The sequence below is a fragment of the Lytechinus variegatus genome, chromosome 2, assembly GCF_018143015.1.
Source record: "Lytechinus variegatus isolate NC3 chromosome 2, Lvar_3.0, whole genome shotgun sequence".
Lineage (NCBI taxonomy): Eukaryota > Metazoa > Echinodermata > Echinoidea > Temnopleuroida > Toxopneustidae > Lytechinus > Lytechinus variegatus.
This window is the reverse complement of record NC_054741.1, coordinates 24,634,746-24,659,328: the sequence shown is the minus strand read 5'-3', so window position 1 is coordinate 24,659,328 and position 24,583 is coordinate 24,634,746. Positions and strand designations below refer to the sequence as shown.

The window sequence follows — 24,583 nt, the reverse complement described above, 5'->3', positions numbered from 1 at the left end:
TTTCAGGGCCATGGGAACGATTTTTTTTACTGGGGGTGCTAAAGTAAATTTGAAAAGCAAAAAAAAAAAAGTTTTCACTACAAAATGGAGGTCTTTTTGATCCTGAGAAATTAGAAAAGTTAAAAAGGTGGGGTAGTACAAATTGGAGGTAATTTGCAAAATGGACATGGGCCCGCTTCCTAGGACCATGGAGCTAACAATGCCCCCGTCTGTTACCGTCTATAGGTCTGTCTAAAAAAAAGATACAAAGATAAAAAAGAAAAACAGTTCGCGCTTGCATTGTTTATTGAGAAAGGCGGCTTATTTTGAAATATGCTTATAAGATTCTCCCGCTCGCACATCCAGTTTTCAGTTCGGATGTCGAAAATTTTTAGTTTGCGCTTAATTCGCGCCTCGCATGATTTGATTGTTGAGATACGGATCGTCTTCATGAGTCACTGCAAAACAGTCCTTGATAGAGCCCTTTTCAGGCAAGTTTATCAAATATTTCAGCTCGCTATTCGTGCTGGCATTATTCCATCGTATCATGACTACGATTATCTTGTTTATAAGAAAGCTAAGAAATCACTGTTAGGACTACCCCTTCAAAGAAGCGAACAAATAAAATCAGCTTTTAATTACCGATGGGGAATAATGTGAAAATATCGCCCCCCCCCGTAGGTGCCGAGTATGCAGAGATAAAAATGGCAGACGTATATGGCAGAGATTTTACCTCTGCCATTTTTACCTCTGCCATTTTTACCTTTGCCATTTACCCTCTTCCATTTTTACCTCTGCAATTTTTACCTATGCCATTTTTACCTCTGCCATTTTTACCTTTGCCATTTTTACACCGTGCCCCCCCCCCCGGTATTGGCGAAAGCTGGATCCGCTCCTGTTAAAGGCATTTGATCATGAAAAAACAGAAGCAGTGAGAACAAGCAGACATCAAAGCAATTCGAAATGTAATTAATTCATATGAGTGGGTATCCATTATACAGTGCGTATCAAAAAAAAGTTTACACTTTGAAAAAGCCATGGGAATTAACAAATATACAACATGTGGGTAATTTTTTCACATATAATTATGGGTTTGGGTCTCATCTATCAAATGACAGTAAAAATTTTGACAGAATGTTACACTTGATGGAGCACTGTCCATTTTTGTAAAGCTGGCAGAAATCTGTTTGCGCAGAAATGCTTGTTTTCACGCTGTGTCAAGGGGAAAGGGCGTAATCAAACTTACCCTGCGAAGCAATTCTCATAAATTTCCCTAGCACTTTTAGCCAATTGACATAAAACGGATACATTCAAGCATTTGTAACAATTTTGCCACCCAAATTTGAAATTTCAACACTTATTAAGCACAACCTTCACCCTTTTTGTGCCAGCTGGATCTGAGGACATAACTGAATCTGAACAAAAGTTTATATCAGACATCTCCAGCATTTTTCACTAAGATTTTATCATTTAAAGTTGGTTTACATTTGATTTTTCATTTAATACTTGTTTCTCCACACTTTTCCCAAGCTTGGCAATGATTAACAAAATGAAAATCAAGCCTAAGCCATTTCATGTAAATCACAGCTCAGTGTAAAGCAAACATTGTCAGGATGGACTCGGTGGGTGGGGGAGTGGGGTGCAATGCACTCTTCGAAGTGTTTGGGCAAGGAAACAAGTTTAAAAAGGTAAAAGATATCTTCAAATCAATTTTACTAATTCCCACATGTTCCTTATGATTAAGGTCTACTTTTATTCGCATTACTATTTCAAAGTTCTGCGCAAATCATTTTTCACCAACTTTTCAAAAGTAAGTGGTGCTCACTCAAGCGGAAATATTTTTTACAGTTATACCGTCATTTGCTTAAATGGATCTGTACCAATGCTAAATGTTGAAAAATCGTCAGGATACTACAAATATATAATTTTACAGGATTTGTTCTAAGTGTAAACTTTTTTTTGATACGCACTGTATAGAAGAGATAGTATAATCTTGCAAAATTCCCGAAGGCTTTTTTAAATAAAATAGTAGGGTGGAGGGGACGAGGGAGGTGTGTCGATCACCATTAGCTTAATTGTTTCAAATCAGGCTTTTTCTTGAGAAATTGGTTAGAAATCGAATTAAAAGTTTTTCTGAACACACCCATTCCAGGCCTTTGTTTATTTTATATCTTCATTTTCTTTTTTTAACAGATAGATAACACTCCCCTATTCAATTCCTCTCCAACATTATATGCCCAAATCAATTATATAAGCCTATAGGCCTCTGTGAGTTCAAGGTAAAGAAGGGGGAGATGAGTGACGTAAAATACACTTATATAATCATGGGAGATATAATAGCTCGCTTTGCTTAGATCATTTGTCTTTTGATGTTTTGATATCGGCATGCTCATATAAAAATACAATGATACTGTATTTATTTAAACATAGGCTACATGATTAATGATCGACTGAGACGTGATGAGCGCGTGGTGCGGTTTAAGGTGTCAAACAAAAAGATTGAAGATGAGAAGATGAGGAAAAACAAAGAAACTGTATACACTCGCATTAGCGGAGGTAGGACCTATTATCATATTCTTTCTTCTTATTGGTCTGCTACTCTGTGATTACAGGGGCAGGTTTGAGATCAGTGGTGAAAACTTGTTGAGGGTAATAAATTTATACCCCAAATCTACAAACCGATTATATTAGGAGGAAAAATTAAGATGTTATTCGACAAATCACCCGTCGGTCGCACGAATACAGTAGTTAGGTCCGACAGAAGATAATGGATCGATATAGTGATCATGTCAGGAACTTTGGATCCCTTTGGATACTCGAAACTGGAAGTGTGAGTAAAAAAACAAAACAAAATGTGGTTCGAGTCTAATACGTGGGTCTATGCCTATACCATGGTACATACTCTACAAATTTCTCTGGACATCGCTCAATTCATTTTTCCCCAATTCATTAATCTCTTTCATATTCCGCGCGTTCTTAAAGCAATTCAATTGAAAAGTTGGGATACCAGACATAGCGGATTAGTCTTGTACACCAGTTGGTTGAAGATTACCGTCGACTACGCATCCGAACTGAGGGAATACGTTTGCCAAAAATTTTCATCAAAGATACTTGTCTAAGCCTAACTCATAACAGAAATCGAGGCATGAGACATGCGTAACGAGCTGACATAATCATGAAAATGTACTTGAACACTATCATCACCTGTACATGTAAACTAAAACGAATGCTTATTCGTTGTCTTTGAAAATGCAAATACATTATCATTTCCATTGATTTCAAATAAAGTAACACTTCAGGAAACGGTGTGAGACAGTAAAAAAATGTTTGTTCACGATCACTGACAGAGGTTGCTACCACTAATCTTTTCGAGAACACGTATCTTGAGATAATGATATCCCACTGATATCACGTCTTATGAATATAAATTTGATGCATTAGATAAATAAATTTAATAGTTTGACCTTCTTTACGAGTTTTTAAACTAAACATTGAAATCTTAAGCCTTCAAATGTTAAAATAATTAAAAAGTTATATTTGCATCCCCCCTACAATGGAATATTCCATTCCACAAAAATGCCCGGATTCTATTATCTCAGTTCAGCAGTAATGGCGACTGTCAGAAGCAGGCCGTAGTTTCTGGAATAAAGTACGGATTTTTACCTGTTTTAAATCGTCGGAGGAGACAAAAACCATCACCATGGTCTGCAAAAAGGAAGTCATAGCTTGGTTTTGTGATTTAACTGCATCCCGCCGAATAGACTTTCTTTGTGCGCTTATGGATTGTTGCAGTCCTCTGGAATTGCGATTCCTTGGAACATACGTTGAGAGCCTGGGGAGACGGGACTATGATCGACTTCGGGAATCTGAACTTCATGCAAACGATGTGTCCTATCTGTCAAAACTCACAAATATTACTGACATCAGGATTCTTGATAAAGTACTAACAAGTCTTGCTTTAATGAATTCAAGATGTACAGACGGTGCTTCAGTGCTTTATCGAACGTTAAAAGAACATACAGACGCCATCTTATCGAATGGTTTCAGAACTAGACACCACACAGAGACGGACGAGAAGGTCGTTCTTCTCGCCGTCATTGCAGTCAATCACCCCGCGTTCACATTCAGTCAAAAGCAGGCACTTAGGTCCCAACTATATGCTCTACTCCAGGCTGTTGAGAGTAAAATTGTGCCTGAGGTAAATGGTTACATAATTGCACGTAAAAATAGGGGAGATTCACAATCATACAAATTTTAATTAGGCCTAGGTTTAAAAAAAAAACATGCCAAATGGCAAGTCGTCTGGTCTTCTGCCTACGTAGTTTGTTGAACTGTATTTTTTTGCAAGGTTGTTTTGTTCTGTATCTTTTTAAAATATAGACCTATAGGCAATAGCTATATCCTTAATCAGAATTCAGATTAATCTAAAGGAATATCAGACAATTGGGGTCATAGCACAAATATTCAGTTTTTGCTAATTTATGCACATTTTTTTTAATCCAGAGCGAAGGATAAATAAACTACTAGTATCTGCTTAAGACAGTGGAGAGACATTTGACCCCCATTCTACAGCAATGAAAAAAAAAACTTTATAATGTTCATGTCTTGCGCATCCAACATGTAGAATAATTTTCAAGAAGTTTCATCCAAACAAAAGTGTGCTATTAAAACTAAAGCAATGGTTGTGGAAAAAGATGAGATGGTGAAGCCTGAAGGAAATTTGTGAGATGTGAATGATTAGGTATAGGCCCCTACATGTAGGCCTACCTTCTTAGTTCAGATTAACATAGTACCGGGTACTTAAAGTGTTTATTGAATAATTGTGTTTCATTGAAAATGTATTTGCACTGGTTTACTGTAACTCATGCTGGATTATGAATGATTGAAGTGGTATCATTGCAGTCACGCGTTACTTTGACACATCAAATTTTTTATCACTTCAAATAATACCTCCTTTAATATGTATAAAACGAAAAAAAAACAAATTCCCATGTGGACAATGAAACAACAATCTTCTAATAGAATATGTTCATGGCATCTTTCAATTAGATTTGTGATATTTTAAAGGTATATATCAGGTACAATTTCACACAAGAAGTAAGAAATGGGCGATTTTAGTTTAAATTCACTGTGGAAATTCTAATGTACTTTTTCAAAATAGTAATTGATTTCATTTTGATCTGCTGCCCCTGGTTCATAAAATTTGAATTAGTGATTTATTTTAGGGGATATTCCTGTTGATATGCAAGATTTGGGATATTTTCATTTTTCAAAGGGAACTGGAGGGGGGGGGGTCTCAGATATATGGTTTACACATGATGGATTGGATACTGAAATAGTTATTGCTATTTGCTTGTTTATGTTGTATTGGTTCATTGTTTTAATCAGAAGTATCTGTAGTTTAATCATCTGTCATGTTGGCTTCTGCCATTTATTAAAAAGAAATCTATGAGTATGAAAAATGTTGCTCATTGGCATATTTTCCTTTTAAGGCCAATTCGAACATAATATCAATTTGATTCAGTTAACTCAACCAAGGGCAACCAAAATTCCATTAGACTTGCATTTGATTCAAATTCAACTGCAAAACTTTCTGCAGTGAGCCCAAGAACCATCAGACACAATACTTTAAACATGGCTCAGGTTTAATGCAGAGTCAACTTGCTGACTTTATTATTTGAAATTAGGTTTTCTTATCTTCATAAAATCCATTCCATTATTTTAATTTTTTTTCTCATCAAATGTTCTGTTTTCTATGAATAAGTGATGTCATTATTGACCTGTGATTTCATCAAAATTTTCCATCTTGGACTCTTGAAAAATCTTCTCAAAAACTTTTTACATACATTTCTCTTTGTACCTTGAGTACTTTACAGACTACATAGTGGATTTTGCACTTTATAAAGTCATTTTAATATATTTATTATTGAATGTGCAGATGGACGAGGTAGAAGACAATCCAAATACTACTGACAATGTGACTTCCAAAGAAACCAAGGAGCAGCTTGTGAGTGCCTCGACTTCAAATCCTGATAACAGGGAGATTGATAAAGTGAATCATAGCCAAGATTCTCCACCAGGTGAGTTAAAATGGCCCTGTCCCCTTGTCTGATGGAGCAGTACTTGAAACAAGTACAGTTTATCACTGAATACTTGTTATAAGCTACCAAAATTGTATCTGATTGGCTCAGAGCAAATTGAAAACCACTGACGGGTCGGGATGCTTCACTAAATGCTCCCATGATGGTACATAACCATGGTAACGAGTTTGAAAACTCTAGTCTGCTATCCATGATGTATAGGGACAGTGATTTTCCGTTTAAAAAAATTGCCTTATTCCGTTTCAGAAAATCTCAAATTCCGTTTCAGCATGTCAGAAAATGGAAATTCTGTTTCCCCATAGACTTTGTACACACGGAAAAGTGACAATTCCGTTTACACATTGAATAGCATAATCGCACATACATGTACACTCGCACTGGTCAAAATTTGTATCTGTACTGTACCTGAACAACACAATAGAATCCGTTCTAATGGGATCTATGCGGGTGTATATTTTACAAAAACATTTAGCATGCATACATCTCACCTTTCACATTATTAGCATTATTTCACGGTTTAATATTTCATCGATAATTTTGGGTTTTTTTTTACATCGTTATCATCAGTCAACGGCTTTTGCCAATCCGCCATCTTGGATTTTAAGACCATGATATCGTGTTGTTACATCTTCAAACTTAGAGGGCAGCAACACACGACCGTGTAGTTGGAACGATATAATATGTGTACAGTGAAGCCCAACCCGGCCGGCCGGATATGGGCACAGGGTACAATCGAGTGTGCTGATGAAGGGTGCAGTCACGATGTGTGAATTGTCATGATTGTAGTGAAGTGAGATCGTGTTTTCTGGGATTTTGTGGCCATTTAATATTCTCATTTTGTTGTGATTTTGGAGTAATTTCTGTTGCTATTCTGTGTATGTTGAGGGAAAATAGTTTTCTGTGATTTTCTGTTTGAAATGCCACTTTCCGTTTCAAAAGGCCCTTTCCGTCCGTTTTCTGCGATCGCGGAAAATCACTGTCCCTAGATGTACATGTCCCAATCCTCATTTCAACTCTCACCAAACTGACCCTATAGATTGCTTCTGATTAGTGATTGATGGAGTACTCCTTGTATTGTCCTCCAAGAATGCATTCTACATAAGTAAGAAGTAAATGTATCAAGTTGTTGATCTTGTGAAGCTCATAGCAATGACAAACTTCAAGATTTTTGATCATGTGTATTTATTCACCACTGTTACATTGTGCCATTGTTCTATTAAGTATTTCAAATTACCTGCTGTAAGCATAGAGATGGTACAAACTACATGTAAGTGTAATACAAACTTGAAGGGGAATACAACCTTGGTACAAACAAAATGTTTGATGTGAAGCATTGAAAAAATGGACAATAAATGAGAAAGTTGTGGCTGTTTGAAAATTGAGATCACACAGACTTTGTAAATTCTAATTGACAATTAGGTAAATTCATGTGTACATGAGGACATTCTTCCAATTGTTTTATCAGGAAGTAGTGATTTCCCTCTGAACCCCTTTCCCACAGGGCAGTAATCAAATAAAGCGTATGTAGATATATACATGTATGCGTCCTCAAGAAGAAAGCACATGTGTATTGAGCAAATGAAGTGCTTACCCTATCATCTTTTTGGCCTAGTTGACATCTCCATAGACCACAGTTTTGTTTTTTGTATGTTTTTTTTTCAAGTATAAATTCACAAGTTATTGTTCGAGTTTATTCAAACTTTCATGTATATGTAGTTGCTTCGGTTTCACTGATTGTTCAACTTTCCATTCAGGTTTTTATCCAACTGTTTGAAGTGCAGACTTTTAGTAATTCATTTTCCTTTTTATAATTACAAGGGCGATTCCAACACTTTTCAACCTGCTGTCCAAATAAATGAACTTCATTTTGTTCTGTGGTAATATTAAAGTATATAGGCCTACATGTACATGTACTACTGGGTAGTCATGAAGAAAATATGTTATCCATGGGTGAATTAGAGGGGAGAATGTTGGGTGTGGTACGGGACATTTCTGAGTCCTGTACGACACACATTTTCAGCTTTAATTCACCCATCATCAATCATTTTGTTGTTGGTTATCAATTTTTCACATGACTACCCATTATAACTTTATCATTGCCAAAAGACAAAATTTTATTTTATTACTCAAGCATTCAGCTAAGAGACTAGAAATTGATGTTGAAATGCTCCATATGTGTCGTATGGGACATTTCAACATCAATTTCTCGTCTGGAATCGCCCACAATTGTAAAAGTAATGTTAAAAATTTGTTAACGAAGTCGATTATAAATTTATTGTAATAAGAAAATATTACACATTTGTGAGTTCTACAGGTGGGAAGTTACTGTACTCACCTGTTAAACGGGAAGCTCACCCTAACAAAATTTTCATTATAAAAATAGCATTCAAAATAATTAAAGATATTGCCAAAGGTTTGAGAAAATCCATCAAACAATAAAAAAGTTATTAGAATTTTAATTATTTGATTCGCGACGTCATATGCCAGCAGCTTCCCTAATTCCTATCTATCATATGGAAAGAATAATCAATGAAATTTCATTTTCTCAGAAAATTGGAAATGATTTTACTGTACTATCTCCAGTATATTAATAGACAAATAATTTCAAACCCTTTCCTCAAAAGAAAACAAAAAATAAGTTACCATGAACCATTACAAAATTGAAATTTATGCATTTTATAGTACATAACATACATTGTATGGGGCAGCTGGTGGTTTATGATGTTACAAATTTTCTCAAACCTTCTGCAATATTTTTTAATTATTTTTTTCTGCCATTTTTACAATAAAAATTTTGTTGGGTGAGCTTCCCGTTTAAGTTACAATTCTAATGAATTTTTTGATGAATTTTTCTTGAATACCTTCACCAATTTTTCTTATTTTTTTTCTGTTATTTTTACATGTACAACAAACTTTTCTTGAGGATGAACTTCCCCTTTAACATGATGAATTACAATGATAATATTTTGGGATTCAGTCAGGTTGGTCTGTATTATTGAATCCGTAAAAATTGAAATGTACTATTCAAACAATGAATAAATAAAACAAAAGAAATAGTGAGGGACATTATCGACTCTCATTTTAATGTCACTGAGCTGTGCATACATGTATATATATTTTTTTTTTAAATAAGCGAAATTTTAAGATGTCATAACTTATATAACATTGATTATGATGACATGTTCAGCGTCATTTTCAATATACTGTAGATCACTGTGCCCTTGTGAAAATTATCTATTCGAAGGGTCCATAAGGCCGATGTACATGTAGGCCTACATGCCAAACTGGACTGACATTTTATAATTTCCATTTTCCATTATAAACTTAAGTTGCAGGCTTGCTCTTGCAGTGCTCAATACATGCCTCTTGTGTGTACTTTATGGAAATATAGTTTTGTGTGTGTACTCCATGTTTACAGGATGAGTCTGTGTTGGTCACTGTCTGAATTCTTTCCTCTACTTAACCTAGTAACTCCTGAAGACGTACAGATTACAAAAGTATGATTGAAATGTAGGCCTACATGCTAATCTGGTGGGTGTTGTGACCTGATTTAGATTTGTGGTTTTTCGGTGATTCATGCCTTCCACAAGAGGTGTTGCCTTGACATACAGACACCATTATTTAGTGCCCATTAGTACAAACTCAAATCCCTGTCTGTTGATACGAAATGGTCCATTACTCAAGCACAGCAATATTGAGCAGGATAAACATCAATTTGTATTGCTCACTCAGCTGTATTTTGTCAATAACCCATTTTCCCCTCCGTTCGGGTTCACCTGTTAAAAGTTTCATGACAGTTTGGATCAGGAGAAACTGCAGAAACTTGGTCGTGCTTCTCCTTCTGTTTGGCTGTGGATATGCATGTAATTCCCTGGTCTGATTGAGTGATGAGACAACTAACAATGACCTTCCTGTCCTGTCTATCTGTTATGATGTATGGCCAATGTTTGCTTGAATGGAGGCAGTACTCCAACATGATCTCTTCAGACATCTGGCAATAGATTGTTTCATTCGTCAGGACAGCACATACATGTACATGTAATTTGACAAAGTAGGCCTATAATTTTAATTGAACATTCACATCATTCATATAAATGTAGCAGTGGCACTTTGCATACTGTACATACAGAATGTACGTGTACATGTATGTAGGCCTACTTGTAATCTGTATACATGTACATCTATGTTTTTTAGTTCGACATCATGTGTTTCAGTGCGTTTACATGTACACTGTAGATTGATGACTGCAACAGCATCAAGACTTTCAAAATACTAATGTCCTTCAGCCTTGCTCCCTTACATGTACATGTATTTGAATAATTTTTTTTAGATAAACATAGGAATTTGTCATATATTCATTTTAGAAAGTGCAGTGAACATTGATAATTTTTTCCTTTTAGTTTATGATTTATCATTGAGTCACACAAATATCCATGTTTATAGTCAGTGGACCAGGACCATTTTGTATTGAATTGAATGGAAATTCGTACACACCCTTATCTAATTTCACAGGTGACACGCCTCTCTAAAATGCAGATACACATTTGTTTTGAACCCCCCCCCCCTCTACCCACAAATATATTTTCAGAGATATGACTGTCTATTTACTCTTGATGACACTTTATCAAGAAATAATGTTGTTTCTGTCAATCGTTAACCTATTACAAAACTTATTACTGTTTCAATTTCAAGAATGCTTTATGAGTCCAAGTTTTTTGTTTGTTTTTTATGTTTGGTTGTGCTTTCTTTTAATTCTCCCTTCATGAGAAATAGGCTTAGTCAGATACATGTACACCAAATGTACATGTACATTATACACCCCGAAGTCCTACCCTCCAATAGTAGGTTTCTCTATCCTGTGAAAAGGCGGAAAAATCATGCATACATATAGATTGTTATCATATTATTTAGTACGTATTTCCATGAAACATGTATGTCTCCCCCAAAAGTATAGGCCTGTAGGATCAACTGTTACACTATGACCAAGGCCAATTTGTAGATTTAGGGTACAGTGTAGTCCAAGGCCTTACAACATCAATGACAAATCACCTCAAGTTATGCATGGTACTGTACTTAGAGAGTGTACATGTAGGAAAGACACGAGATATGATCTTTGATATCACCATGGTGTGTAAGGTATCCTCCCTGCTGCATCTGTATACCACATTGTCTGATCACTGACAGATAAAGTTTCAAGACCAAATATCAAGGGATCATTTCAGATTAAGCAGAGGCATTGCCAGGATAAAGCTCTCTAGTTGCTGCTCATCAAGGTGTACATGTAGACCCATTCAAGTACATTGTACATGTAGATCTAGAAATAGGATCAAATTTCTTTGTTGATGTTACTCTATTGTGAATTTAGGGTTGTTAGGTGCATAAAAATATTTGATTTTCAAATGGTCAACAAGATTTTTAATAGAAGAGAAATAAACCTTATCTACATGTACATGTATGTGCCATTAAATTGCAGGTAGGCCTACATCACGCTGCTTACATCATAAAAGTCTAATTTTATCAGCAATATCAAATGTGACATTTGATTAGATTATTTTTCTTTCCAATTTTATTCCATCATTATTGACTTCATAGTGTCGGCTTATAGGCCTACATGTACCTCCATGCAGTATGATGACATACATGTAGGCCTACATGTATGTGAAGATTGAAGAATGTCACAAGTTGTGTGTCTCATTATGTTGTATTTGTGATAATGGTATAGCACACTTTCCATCTTGATTAGATGCCCAAAGCGCTTCAGAGCAGAACATTAACAAAAACAAATTACATTTAAATACATGTTTGAACGATAAATCAATTTCATGTGACTGTCTGTCCAAAAGCACTCTTACATGTATGTATGTAGTACATGTATGTTCTCAGGTTATTTTCAGGTTGCACCTTTAATTGCATTCCATATCCATATCTATTTCTCTAGACTAAATGAGCTATTGTAATGTGATATTTATAAGCAGTCTGTGCAAGCCATTGAAATAACCCTTCTTGTTTGATAACCCCTAATGCTTGCTGCATACATGTACCATAATGTAATAGGCCTACACTTTTGTTCTCTTGCTGAGTGTGCAGTTGGACAAACACTGTTGAAGGCAGTCCAGGCAAACTATCATTCATGTTTGATAAGATTGTTCCTTTGCTCTAATAGGGCGAGTGCATGTCTACTGGGCAGATATGAGCTACCGCAACCCTGATAACAGCAGTATTATCCAGCGCACTCTGCCAGGCCAGACCCACAGTGTATATGGGGGCACTATCTATGCGCTGCATCGCATGTTCACCTTGTTTGTGTGTGAGGGGAAGATAAATGTGATAGACAGAATGTTACTTGTATTGCTGGCGCTGTTATCCCTAACCTATCTCTGACCTTGTCCACATTTGCCAGTTAGTAACCCCCAAAGATGACAGATTACTCTGGCTGGATTCCATCTCTGTGATATGAAAATATCATACTGTAACATGGATCTCGGCACAATGGCAGAAGTGATGCAGAGCCCCCATTCATACATATGGTTCCTCTTCACAGTTTTAAGTTATGCCTGGTTCATTGGTTGCTAACTGGAGTAAAAAAGCTTCCACTTTGTTCTATCCAACTTTATATTGCATTTGTAAACATTTTCAGAAAAAAAAGTATATTTCTGTTCTTATGCAGTTGATTCCTATCTCATGCAAATTGCTATCCTGTCGAATTCATTTGAGGATTTTGTGAATTGCATTCAACGCGATTCACTTGTCAAGGATTCAAATTTCAAAATCCCCTTTCCAGCTCAGTTGGCCTATCGTTGTAATATTAGGCATAATTGCAAATGTTTTGGTCAGACAGAAATTGTGTGAGCATTACAGACTACTGTAGTCATATGGGCATTCATGTCTCAAGAGCAACGTATTTGTATAGCATACCATTATACCATTATAAGAATACTTTTTATAGGCGACAGTTAAGTCGTTAGGCCTTTTGAAGTTAAGGTACCGAGTTATGCATGAGCACCAGGTGCTGATGTGCCAATCCACACTTTTGATGCTGACTTATGGAACCAGTACGTTATTCTGTCGGTACGGGTTTCTGTTTTAAAAAATAATCAAACCAAGACTGCAAAACCTTTGAAAAAATCTTTTAAAAATGATGGGATTGGGATGCCTATGGGCTATCTACAAAGTTTATAGAGTACTAGGCCCTATATGTACATGTAGGCCTTCATACATGTACATGTATGGTATTCAATGTTGCTCAGAAACTGAAAGTAGATGGCATTGTTGCTGACCTTGAACCCATTCTGGCTTTATTCTAAATATAGATTCAGGTTGTTAATTTCTGCTCTACTTTTACCAGCATCAAATTTCAAGTGTATCAAATGCATCTGGTATTCTTGGCCAATGTCCAGCTCCAGGATTCCCCTTGCTTGCATTGGAAAAGAAAAATGTATTTGACTCATGAAGTAACTCAGTACAATATTCTTTATGATAGTCACACATACGTCATACATATAGGAGGGTTGATGGGAATGGTGTAGCGCAAAGTGAAAAAAGTCAAATTTCTGCTTTTGAACTGTTTCAAATCATTCCAATTACCTGTAAATATTGTGATTATATGTGATTTTGAATACCAATAAAACACATAATTAAAAAAAAGTAGTCCATCTGGACATGTACATGTAGGCCTGCACTGTACAATGTCCTAAATGTACATGTAGGCCTACGATGCACGTCATGTACATTTTAGGCCCGTAAATACATGAAATCATATGCAATGTGCACTTTTAATCTTACATGTATCTTTAGAGATGATGATTTCTGAAGGACAGTGTTGTAGAATTGTAGTCAGGGTAGAAATACAGTGTACATGTACACTGCTTGTAGTTTGAAGAGATGACATGTACATGTACAGTATGTAGGACCTATGTGTATTTTCAATGATTTCAGACTGACCAGTGCAAAATATTGGAAGATCTTGTATGTTATAGGCCAGTAGGCCTAGATACTAAAGTTTATATGCTCAAGATTTTTTTTACAGAAAATTGATATCTGGCAATTACATGTAATTAATGAAATTTGCTCAATACCCTTGTTCATGCTTGTTTATTTCAGGAAATGTCAACCTCTGCCTTGTAATTACATGTACATGTAGTGCAGATACTATAGGCTGACATGTCCATCCCAATCCAATGACACACGTACATGTAGGCCTATATGAACATGAGTATCTTCTTGAATCATCTCTTTGTTTTGCCAAATACATGTAGTTCTTTGATCTTTACTGCCAATTGCTGTGATTTTTCTCAACAAAGTACAAAGATTATTTTTCAAAGTACAAGTGTGAATGAAAACCAGATTTATTTTTCATTCTTTTTTTTTCCACCTTCAAATTCCAGTATTCAAAGGGTCACTTCTGTGACCTGACAGGTTTCAGTTTGTAACCTGTAGCTGCCAGAAACCGATAAACTCAGCATGCGGTTCAAACCATGCTTATGTGTACTGCGCATATCTTCAGTGGGTTGTTTTGATGCAACTTTGCAATGTTTTGAATAATTGACCCAGCTATTTGGTACTGTTGACAACAGATGCACCGTTAGTGTCTCCAGGTTGATCATGTCTTTTACTGCATAACATTGCAGATGTGTTTTAATGATTACTGACAATTTTTGTTATCTTTAGTCTCTTTCTTTAGCATTGTACATATGATATGATTTTACTTTACGCACTGATGAATAGAATGCATTTTCTGGTTTTCATGAATAAAGAAATTCTCCAAGGGTGTGTTTTCAATCAAGTTTTGTAGGCCACATGTAGAATCACAAAAGGTAATTAATCAAAACCCAGTTATTTCTGGACGTCATTTACATGTAATTGCACCATTTTCTTGGGGATGTTCACTTTGACGAAAAGTTTATTGTAAAAATTTAAATTGTTATTAGCATTTTAAGTTTTTGAATTGTGATATAATCATCATACATGTATGCAAGCAGCCTCCCATTTATCATGAATTAAAAAGAATCAATGAAATTGCATTTTTTCAAAATTTTGATTTTTTTTTGTACCTTTAGTATATCAACAATTTATTTCACACACTCTCCTAAAAAAAACGATGAATTTTTGTCATAATGAACCATTAAATAAGTGAAATTTCTGCAATTTATATTTATACATAATGTATTGGAGCGTTGTGGCTCAGTGGATTAGTCTTCTGACTTTGAAACAGGGTCGTGGGTTTGAATCCCAGCCATGGCGTGATTTCCTTCAGCAAGAAATTTATCCACATTGTGCTGCACTCAACCCAGGTGAGGTGAATGGGTACCCCGCAGGATTAATTTCTTGAATGCATGAGCGCTGAGAGGCAGCTCGAGCTAAAGCCGGGGGAATGATAACATCACGCCTTGGAATAGAATATTTCTACAATGTAGGTAGATGGCACTATATAAATGCCTATTATTATTAGTATAGGACATCTGCTTGTATACATGACGTCACAAATCAATAACTTAAATTCTAATAACTTTTAAACGATTTTTCTGAATCCTTCACCGATATTATTTTTTCCCTGGCTAATTTTACAATATTTTACAGTAAACTCATTGTCAGGGTGAACTTCCCCTTTAAATCAACCCACCACATACAATATCGCAGATCAGTGAGTTTGACCCTGGAATTACATGCAAAGGTCAATCATGGAGAGTGCATGTTTCTCATAACAGGGCACAAATAAAGAATTTAAAGGTGCAAGGCCTCTTTTAATGGTAATGAAATTAAAGGATAGGGAAGGCATTGTTCACTTTATGGGGCATCCAAGACCCTTACAAAGAAACATCATTAGTAAATGTACATGGACTGTAAAATGGATGGTGTGTTCTGTTCAATCAAAATAGCTCTATGGTTCAATCATGGACTTTCATTGTGAAATCCATGGGTCTGTAGAAATGCCTTTTAAATAGACACCCTTTTTTTCAGTGTTTCAAGTTGGTATTTTGAAACATTTTCATTTAGGCTTTATGGCCAACAATCTTTCCCCATGGAGATCAAGGTTTTGTCCTGCGCAAGTCTTCAATATATCCCCACAATTTTGACCAGCCAAAGGCTTCTCATTGTCTTACCCCCCCCCCCCCTCCACAGTTTCCCACACAGGCACACATGCAAGTGTAACCTTAGCTTTGGGGGTCGGACCTGAACCACTACTTTGCCCAGTTTGGCTCATGATCAGAAAAGGGTAGTTATTCAGCTTTTAACAATTCTGATTCGCTTTCACAGTAGATTAGAACTTAGAAGTTCGTTCTCATTGTCATTGATATTCTTGGTTTATTTATCCTGTATTTTTATTGGAAAGAAACAAGGGGAAAGGCCATCGCAATCGTGTTGAAATAGAGAAATTTTTTATTAGGACTCCTTTGGTGCAAATTTTAAACCGTCAACTTCAAATGAAATGAAGGACAATACATGTAGGCCTACCTCCTCACTTCAATTTACATCATGATGGCATACACGGTAGAATGCAGAGAAGACATGCTGGGCAGAAACCAAATAATCACATAAACAGGATGATGACCTTAACTTAAGTCCATGTCAAACATGCAGTGATTCACTGACATTCAATACCTATATTTTCTACACACTTTTAGTGAAATCATCCGATCCACTTGAAGTAGATTGCCCTATTCCCTCACACGCACAGGCATACTGCGCAGCAATGTACAGAAAGATTAGAAGTAGACACACCTTCATAATTATTTCATGATAATACCAAATCTGCATCGTGTGCTTTCAATCGATTCAAATGGCTTGTCGTTACTCTCTAATTGCTTGAATTAATTTAATGTATGGTTTTATTTTCGACTCAATTTTGCTTTCTAGTTTTCTTTTTGATATTGAATAACAGGAATGTGATGAATGGTTTATTTCATTTATTGTTCAACTTAAAGGTAAGGTTGAAGTTATTGATGTACATGTATTACCAGTATTAGTCTCTGTATAGGGGAATAGAGTAAGATTGTCTTTTCATGAAGATAAGGGAAATGAAGCTACACATGTAGACATACAAGTTGCAACTTTAAAGAAGTTTATCCTTCAGCCAACTTTGATTATTTTACACTTAAAAACTGTGCTGCACCCAATAATTTTTAATTGTGATACAATTGACATAGTAATATACATGTACATGTATAATCACATTTGAAGTATATACAAAAATTAATAACATTACAATAGAAAATTATCAAATTGAAATATAAATAATTGAAAGGGAGGGCCAACTGAAAAGCAGAGCTTGTATAATGTACATGTAGGCCCCCCTTGATCTTGATTTTGGTAAGCTATCAAATACCATAATATTAATAAGCCTTCATGTAGGCCCTTCATGTTTACATGTAGGCCTATATTGCATCGAGAGTTGCATCAGTTGCACTAAAATCTCTCAAAAAAGATTTATGACGGAATCCTTTATTGCGCTAGTCTGGAACAGATATTGTTTAAAGATAAATACCAGTGGTGGCAAGGATCTCAAAATGAGTTTGAACAGAATCCAATAAAATTACCACCCAAGTGTTCGAAATACATGTATGTGCCAAATTGCTATGGAAGAAAATGCGCAATTGCTGAGATATGAGCAAAATAAGCACGGAATTTCATCAAATATTGGGTGTTTTTTTTCAAGGAATATTAATGCACTGTCCCACATATGTTTCTGTGTTAGTGATCATCAGAATTATTGGTATTTAGCTACGATTTCATGATTTCACGAATATAAGTTTACATTAATGTACCAGATCTGGATATGATAATATGGTGACAACCTTGATTTAAAAGACTCTCATGAAATAATTGTTTGCTGCAACTACTTTCTTTTACCTTTAAGACACCTTGAACCAGCAGCAAATGGATAAATGGCAGAGACAGCACTATATAATATTATGTCCCCTATGAATTTAGGAGGAAGTTGCAAAATAGCCCTTATAATTACCATCGGGATAAAAATATAATTTGGAATGAGCAGAAGCAAGACGAAATGCCTTGAATTCTGAAGTAAATTATTTTTCTTTGCTTGTGTATATATGATTTATTCCAATTCTGTAATGTATGTGCATGTCCGTAATGTGCATTTGATTAAGATTTTGTCCAATGAAGAAAACAATAGGCCTACAGTGTTATGCCTACATGAAAATGTACAACACACGCAGGTTTTCTTTGCCCTGAGTTGTTGAATAGTAGCAATCAATTGCAGGGAAGGACAAGTGTTCCTGACTGGGAAGGTGAATGTGAGGAAGTGGGTTGGCTTCATCAGGGGTGTCCTTAGGCAAGTCCTTCGGGAGCTGACCTCGCAGTGAGTTACAACCGGGTTCATCATTCGCGCAGTCTGTTCAGCTCAGCACTGTGTAGTTCCCTTTGGTTTTCCTTCCGGCTAAAAGAGGAGAGTCATGTTTATTAACATATAATAACTGCTAAAGGCTTGTTCAGACATAGCCAAAAAAAAATTGGCAGCGTTTCATTCATTTCGTGTACAAAGACAATGAGATGTGCAAGGGATAATACAAAATGTTACAAAGGAAGGTATATGAGAGATTTTTGTCACCTGGAATAGATTGAGAAGCCTGCAAATGGATGAAGCTCTCCATACACACATGATTATAGGCCTACATGCATGTCTGTTCAAGTATAGCACTCTATTTTAGTTGACAGCCTTTGCTTTTTAAGGATCTCTGGACAAGTTCAGCTGAATGTTCTGTATTTAAACCATGCTATATTTTCAATATTTGTACATTTCATACATGTACATATATATAGGCCCCTATTATTCTAAAAACATTACATCTGTTAATTCCCTAGACTTTCACCAGTTTAAATAAACTAATTATTACACTATTGAAGTTTGAATAAAATTGCATTTCAGATTTTCTGAGTCAGTGTCTCAAAATTTAAATTTTTTTGTAAACTTCCTTTAAAAAAAGCAAGTATTCATTACTAGGAGCCTTGATTATTTTTTATTAAAAATTTTATATATTTATCATAATCTTGGTAATGGTATTAATGCACTTGATCCCATGCAAGTGGACTTCTAATTGTACTTACTTTTTCAGTGCTACAGTACAGGAAGTTTACAAGTTTCCGTGTTTCCCAGTATCAAAGGAAAATAGGATATACAATGTAGGTTGACTATGAATACCAGAGAGAACATCAAAGCTAGACAAGACCCAAAATGCCTGACATGGATAGTTGTATACACTAATTTTCAAGACTGCATTCTACACAACACCAATCAGAAATAGTTTGAATTTGAGCTGCTGTATGATGGAATATTGTCTGTTTTCATTTTACGTACATGTATTTAAATTATTTATCCATGCAAGATGGATGACTGGCATTTCTAGGGGTATTGTGTGGCAGGTAGATAGCCATAATTGTGTCAGTGAATCATGGTTTCTGTTAGAACAAAAAAGGAATGTGTCAATTTAAAAAAAAAAAAACTAATCTCATCTTCACTGTAAATGGTCAATTAAAAACATGTGTTCAACTTTTTTTCTTTTTTGGGGGGATGGACTTCACCTTTAAATATTATGTTATACTGGTTTTTCCTGTGAAAGAAATTGAGCCTCACTGATATTTGATGAAAACATCCTTGTTTGAAAAAATAATCATATGAATTACAATGCTACAGACACATGCATGGAGGTGAAATTACAGTATCTCCATTCATGCTTTATTGATAAACACATTGTTCAATACATGTATGCAGATGAATTCCATGTGTATGTCTGATGATATAGACTACTGTAGGTGAATTAGGACATTAGAAGTGGGTATATACAAATGGGCATTCCTGAGGAGTCAGTACTGTCTTCTGCAAGCCATTCACGCATCACTGACGCATCAGACAGGTAATCAATGCTCCACTGCCTACCCGACCGGCCAGATACCCAGTCACGGGATCGCAGACACAAATTGTGTTCTAGTCTAACTTTGTGGGTCTGATCTGCTAAGACTGCACCCATGACTGGCTTATTAAAGGTCAAGTCCACCCCTGAAAAATGTTGATTTGAATCAATAAAGAAAAATCCAACAAGCATAATGCTGTAAATATTGTCAAAATTGGATGTAAAGTAAAAAAGTAATGACATTTTAAAATTCGCCTATTTATCACAAAATAGTTGAATATGAACAGTTAGGTGACATGCAAATGAGAGAGTCGATGATGTCCCTCGTTTCTTTTTTTTATTGTTGGAATTATACAAATATATCAATTTTACAAATTTGACAATAGGGACCAACTTGATTGAACCATAAGATGTTAAAACAAGGGTAATATCATATGTTCAGGAATAAAACTTTCTTTCACATGACAATGAGGGAAAAATTACTATATTTCATATTTCTTACAATAAAATACCAAAAAAAATAGTGAGTGGGTGACGTTATCAGTTCTCTCATTTGCATAGAACGGACCAGGATCTGCATATAACAGTGAAATAGAGCAAAATCTGAAAATGTCATAACTTTCTTATTTTACATCCAATTTTGATGACATTTTCAATGTTATGCTTTTTGGATTTTTCTCTGTTTATTCAAAACAACTTTTTGTTGGGGTTGACTTGTCCTTTAAAGTTGGCAGGCATCTTTCCTAGTGCACTGTGTAAATAGTAGACTACAAGAGGTGAATGGAGAATTTATAGCCCCTCCACACCTCACAGCTACATGTATGGTAAATTGCCAATTCGTCCACTGCCAACTCGTCTACTCACCACATGGTCTACCTTCATTTAGTCTAATGCCATTCCATCCATCAACATTTTGTCTAACAACCATTTGGTCCAATCATCACTTTGTCTAATCACCATTTCGTCTAATAACCAGTTGGTCTAAACCCATTTTCTTTTCATTTATTTTGCACAATTAACACTTTAGTTTTAATTAGACCAAATGGTGTAAGGACTAAATGGCTATTGGACCAACTGGTTATTAGATGAAATAGCATTAGACTAAATGAAAGTAGACCATGTGGTGAGTAGCCAACTGATGATAGACCAAATGGTTGTAGACGAGTTGGCAATTGGACGAATTGGCGTTAGACAAATGCCCTTTTTACACAGGATTTTCTTAACCCCGGACTATCGCTAACCCCGTACTATCCTTAACCCCGTACTATTTTTTTTCCTTTTCACACATGCCAAATTGTTATTGCTAACCCCGGATAAGGAATGCTTGCTTTTTACACACGAAACTCGCTAACCCCGGACTAGTGGTTTTTGTCGATCATTCGTAGTACAAGTGCTTCACTCGTACACTTTTTACACACGCTACAATTTCCTTAACCCCGTACTGGGACCAAATAGTACGGGGTTAAGCTTAGCCCACTTTCGTTTTACACATGCGATCTTAACCCCGTACTATTGCTCTTAGCACCGCAATTGGTGGGATAACCCTGCTTTTTTGCAGGGCCAAATAATCCCGTACTATAGGTGGGGTTAGCCCACTTTGCAAAAATGCTGTGTAAAACGAAAGTGGGCTAAGCTTAACCCCGTACTATAGGTGGGGCTAAATTGCCATTTAGCCCCACCAATAGTACGGGGTTAAGGAAATTTTAGCCTGTCTAAAAAGGGTAAAATTGGAAATAAACCACAGCTATTCTGCCCCTATGTCAGATTTCTCTCAAGACCAGTAGAAAGCTAAATAAAGTGTCTATTACCAACGTCTGTACATGTATGTTATTATCTTTCTGTGTCTGCAGACTGTGGATGGTATTCTTTATATATTAGGCTTGTTAAGATTTAATGGCATTTTGAGTAGTTTCAACTTGAGTCTTTTTTTGTAGACCAAGTTCTTCATTTTTACATCATCCTCTTCTTCCCTATCCCAGATTCACCATTAAAATTTGAATTGTATATATTTCAGCTGCAGTTGGGAATATGTGATTATATTAACCATTTAATTGCAAATGAGTAGAAGTTGGATCCACAGATCAATTTTCTATAGAATATAAACTTTCCATATGCTTTCATCCTATCATTGCTTGTTACTTGTGTATAAGAGGTTCATCTTATTTGGTCTCAGTTGGTTATAAAAAGGAAGTGGATGAATGAATGCGCAGTTTGATAAAAAGACTGCCAGTTAAATTTTACCAGTAGAATAGCAAATATCAATACGTCACATTAACATTGGGTAGATGTGCAACTGATGTAGCGGTTGTGGATGTGAGTTTATAGTGAATAATATCACAAGCATCTGGCATCTACTTTATTTTTGTGACATGGGAAATAGCAGGTCTATACATTTCATTATGGTCATCAAAACTGATGAATATGCATTTGCGTGTAGCAGCCAATGGTCACAGTGGGAGTTTAAAAGGACGTTCATTCACGTTCCATTTAAAATGTAGTGAGTAAAATATTAATTTTAATATTCAAATCTATATTCAAAAGTATGTCAATTTTTTTATCAAAATTAAATGATGGTCCAAAAGTTATTTATTTCATCTGCAAAATATTCCTTATTCATAATGTAGATTTTACCACATGCTGATTTGATGGTAGTTAGTGGTTTTTTTGTTATGTACAGTAGCAGTGGTAACATAGAGAATAGGAAAATTACTAGGAGTTGGGTCAGATTTCAGATTAATACAAGTACATTTTATGGATTTGAACCATGTTGTAGCATAAATTAGTGACTGGTCTCCACTTCTAATGTATCAGAATGTAATTTGCTGCAACCTTACCTATTTGTATATTTTTTTTACTACAGGCAATCTTTGAAACACATGAATGGAACATATTTTACTTGAGCATTCTTTCCCTATTTTCTTTTTCTTCTATTCAGTTCATATAAAAGCCATTGAGGTCAAGGGACTCATAAATCGCCAAAGTGACAAGCGTCTTGAGTATACTTTCCAGGTAACTTTTCTTTTTGTTATCGTTTTCATTATGTTTACTCAATACGTATAGATGTATGGACCTGTTTGGTTCAGGTGCTGTTTTTATGGTAATTTTCAAAGTGGGGGCTTCAAATATCTTTAACAAAAGATGATTTATGCACAGACATAGCAACACACCTTGGGCCCATAACACAAAGCTTAGCAATGATCGTAGAACATTTTTCTACGATTGATTCCATTGACTACAATGTACAATCAATTATGAAAATCAAGCGTACGATTAATCTCTAACCTTTGTGTTACGGGACCCTGGTGGGTGTTTTATAGAGCTTAAGAACGACTGGTGACCCTTTCTTGTGGTAATGATATTCACCATTAAATGTTCATGGGTGATTTTTAGCACATACATCATACATGTAAGAAAGGTCCACCAGTCGTTCTTAATGTCGCTCTTAACTTACAAACAGCTTTATGAAACACCCATCCGGCCAATTACCTATTCCATTAAAGGTGCCTTTGCCCCCCCCCCCAACTGTTATAGTCCTCCAGTGTTCTCTGAAGTCAGCTTGCTTATTTCATATTCATGAAGACCTGCATCGAGAACTGTTTTACCAAAATATTTCAAAGTTTGAAAATGTTATAACTGTTATTTCTTATCTGATGATATTTTGATGATATTTTCAGTGTTTTTTGTTGTTGATATTTTCAGTGTTTTCTTTGTCTGATTTCTCTTCATCTACCGAAACCATATTATTTTCAGCCTGATACAGATTGACTATCTGTTCCTGGTGTTTATGAATTATGTTATTCTAATCCTCAAGTTTGAATTACTTTCTGAAGCATTTGTGAATAAATCATTTTTTCTTCCAACTCAAATTATATTCCTCCAACCTTTCAGTGCTATGATTATCAATACCAGTTTAACACTGCTACCCAAGCTATGGTATCATTTAATATTTGATCAGATGCACAATTTCCTCAGGCCCAAGAAATGAGAGAGAGTGAAAAATGTGTCAATATATGCTGAAGACCAATGAAGTCAACAGAACTTTGCCAGTCATATGACATTAATATCGCTTCTACTGAAAGAAGTGTCATAAATCTGCAAGTCGTATTTACACGCTATTGCCCCAGTGCTGTCTGCAGTGGCATTCATAATGAATGATAAATGAAGATTTTTTTTTCCGAGATGAGGGATAGCTGGTAGTATTTAACCTGGATTAGAAAGGTCATGCTGATTACTTATTTATGTTATCTACAGTATATCCTCTCTTACATGTGCACTCTGTTTGATTTAGGCCGTGTTTATGCTTCCACTTTTCAGGCCAGAATCAGCGTTTCCAAACGTGATTAGTCCAAAACACGGTTGCGTCCATGCTTACTTTCATTTAAACGCTGTTTCAAAAGCCGATCGTAAACTCACAAAAAGGTGTGTTTGTAAACCTCGTTTGACCAGAATCAGGCTTTCTGGGGAAGTATAAACAGAACTACGATCGTAAACGTGTTTAAATGACATCATTTGGTACATGCTTCTGGTGAGATGAAAATCCGCAGGCAAATACAGTCGTATTGCTCCATGTTATCTCCACGTAATAACAATCGAAAAAAAAAGGCACGCCCAATTCGACCTCGCTTTACGATGCGA

General features: G+C 35.7%; 1 protein-coding gene across 2 annotated transcripts in view; it reads left to right on the top strand.

The window, feature by feature from the left end:
- The first annotated feature begins 3,557 nt into the window (after positions 1 to 3,557).
- LOC121407655 (zinc finger CCHC domain-containing protein 14-like) overlaps positions 3,558 to 24,583 on the top strand; it is a 39,218-nt gene continuing 18,192 nt past the window's right edge. For both annotated transcript variants that reach the window (XM_041598831.1, XM_041598829.1), the window contains exons 1-3: positions 3,558 to 4,177; positions 5,918 to 6,059; positions 22,884 to 22,957. In XM_041598831.1, coding sequence (XP_041454765.1) covers positions 3,680 to 4,177; positions 5,918 to 6,059; positions 22,884 to 22,957 — 714 coding nt within the window. In that variant the 5' untranslated portion in view covers positions 3,558 to 3,679. The remainder of the gene's footprint in view (positions 4,178 to 5,917; positions 6,060 to 22,883; positions 22,958 to 24,583) is intronic.